This window comes from Poecilia reticulata, linkage group LG11, assembly GCF_000633615.1.
Source record: "Poecilia reticulata strain Guanapo linkage group LG11, Guppy_female_1.0+MT, whole genome shotgun sequence".
NCBI classification, from domain to species: domain Eukaryota; kingdom Metazoa; phylum Chordata; class Actinopteri; order Cyprinodontiformes; family Poeciliidae; genus Poecilia; species Poecilia reticulata.
In genome coordinates this window covers 28,733,642-28,735,870 of record NC_024341.1, presented here as the reverse complement: position 1 = coordinate 28,735,870, position 2,229 = coordinate 28,733,642, and the positions used below count along the sequence as shown (strand labels likewise).

The window sequence follows — 2,229 nt, the reverse complement described above, 5'->3', positions numbered from 1 at the left end:
ACACACACACACACACACATACAGACACACACAGACACACACACACATACAGACACACACACAGGAAGTCAGTAACTTCAGGTGAGAAATTCACCACTTCATCTAAAATTAGCTTCATACCTGAGGGACAGCAGAGGTGTGTGTGTGTCTGTTGTGTGTGTGTGTTGTTGTATATGTGCGTGTGTGTGTGTGTGTGTTGTGTTGTTGTGTGTGTCTGTTGTATGTTGTCGTCCTACTTATAAACTTTTTTTAAATGACCTCTGACCTCTGTTAACAGAAACCATCTTGGTGCTCATTAATAACTCCTGAGCTTCCAGTTTCCTCTTCCTGACACCAGCAGCTTCTCCAGAACCAGCTGCTAACCGGACCGGACCGGACCGGACCTCAGAACCAAACCCAGCAGCCTCCCACTGGGTTTAGTTTCTGTTATCAGTTTCATTTCCTCCTGCCGGCTGGCAAACAGAACCAGAACCTTTAGAACCCAAAGTACCATCTGGATTTCTTCCTTTATGAGCTCAGGTGGGAACATGAGCAGAACCAGAGATCCGATCTGGACCAGATGAAGCTAGAACTCTGGAGGAGTTCTGGGTTAAAGAGACGATTTGATCCAAACTGTTAGTTTTTCTGCTGACTCTGTTGTTCTGAATTCTCCACTTACCGATTAATCAATTACTAACTTAACAGGTTATTGAAATAATTGTCAACTCATCACGACTAATTGCTTCAGCATTTAATTGGACTTTAACTTTTTCATTCAGGGCCGTAACTCTGTTTTTCAGGGACCCAACATTATATTTAGTTTCATATTTCAGGTGAATTAAAATCCATTTATTTGTGGATTTTTTCAGTGATTATTTTTAATGAATCTGAGCTGAGGGCCGTTGGCCCCTCTGGGCCCCCGTGTAGCTGCAGCCCTGGTTCCTCCGGTCAGCAGCGTCATTTCACACCTGAGCTCCTGACATTTCCATTTAATCAGCGGCGCCGGGGAAAGGCCACAGCGGATGGAGGCGGCCGGGCCCAGCAGGAACCCGGTTATGATATAATGTCTCCATTTAAAGTGGATTAATATCTCTGCTGCTCTACAAGCTTCACCTTTGACCTCTCAGTTGGAAAGTTTGATCATCCAACGGCGGCTGAGGGGAAACTTCCCCAGAGGTCAGAGGAGGAGCCTGAAGCTGCATGCTAACTCTGAACACTGTAAAAACACACCCAGTCGTTTTAACAGAACCTTTTCATCAATGTTAATAATGAATTATTGACTGAAAACAAATTAGTTTTGTCTGATTTCAAGGATGCTGAGATTTCTGAATCTCTAGAAACTAAATCAAGTTTAAGATTTTGTGTTTTTGCAGTGAATTCTGGGAAAATCTGCAGGGTTTACCTCTGAGCTGCCACCGTTCTGCTGCACAAACACAGAAACCCAAAATAAAACCAGAAGAACTGTGACTCAGAGACCGGACCGGATCTGCTGCATGTCCGTCTGCAGCAGAGAAAGAATGGCTTCCTGGTTCTGGTTCTGCTGCATTAAAGGTTCTGGTTCTGCTGCATTAAAGGTTCTGGTTCTGCTGCAGGGTTTTCAGCTCTTTATAGAGAGAGAAGAGGAGAATCGGGTCGGTACAGAGGCGGTCCGAGTGTCCTCAAGGGAAACAGGATTAGTCACGCAGCTGGAGGGGCTCAGAGTCCATTTGGGTCAGGAAACAGAAGCGGGTTGGGGAGGGGTACCGACTCACATCCTGGGTGCCCATGTCCCAGTAGGGCCTCTCTCCGTAGGACATGACCTCCCACATGACGATGCCGAAGCTCCAGACGTCGGAGGCCGAGGAGAAGCGGCGGTACTGGATGGCCTCCGGGGCGGTCCACAGAACCACGCTCTTCCCTCCGTGCTGCAGGGAGAACAAACGGGGTGTACAGGTCAGGGGTCAGCGCTCAGAGCCAGCTGCAGTGAAGCTCCGCCTCTCACCAGCGTGGTGTAGATGGAGTCGATCTTTTCCTCCTGAAGCGGCCTGAAGCCCGACACCTTGCAGGTCAGGTTGGAGTTCATCAGAACCTGCAGGAACCCGACGAGAGAGCCGAGGTTACTCTGCCTCTACAGACACAACCGCTGGCTAGCACGCTAGCTGAACAGCTAACATGCTAGATAAACAGTTAACATGCTAGATAAACAGCTAACATGCTAGATAAACAGTTAACATGCTAAATAAACAGCTAACATGCTAGATAAACAGCTAA

General features: G+C 47.6%; 1 protein-coding gene across 1 annotated transcript in view; it reads right to left on the bottom strand.

Moving 5' to 3' along the window:
• Nucleotides 1–2,229, bottom strand: part of LOC103473097 (ephrin type-A receptor 7) — an 83,602-nt gene that overhangs the window by 3,428 nt on the left and 77,945 nt on the right. The window contains exons 11-12 of the mRNA XM_017307391.1: nucleotides 1,961–2,047; nucleotides 1,731–1,883 (exon numbers count right to left, since the gene is read on the bottom strand). Of these exons, the coding sequence (XP_017162880.1) occupies nucleotides 1,731–1,883; nucleotides 1,961–2,047 (240 nt within the window). The remainder of the gene's footprint in view (nucleotides 1–1,730; nucleotides 1,884–1,960; nucleotides 2,048–2,229) is intronic.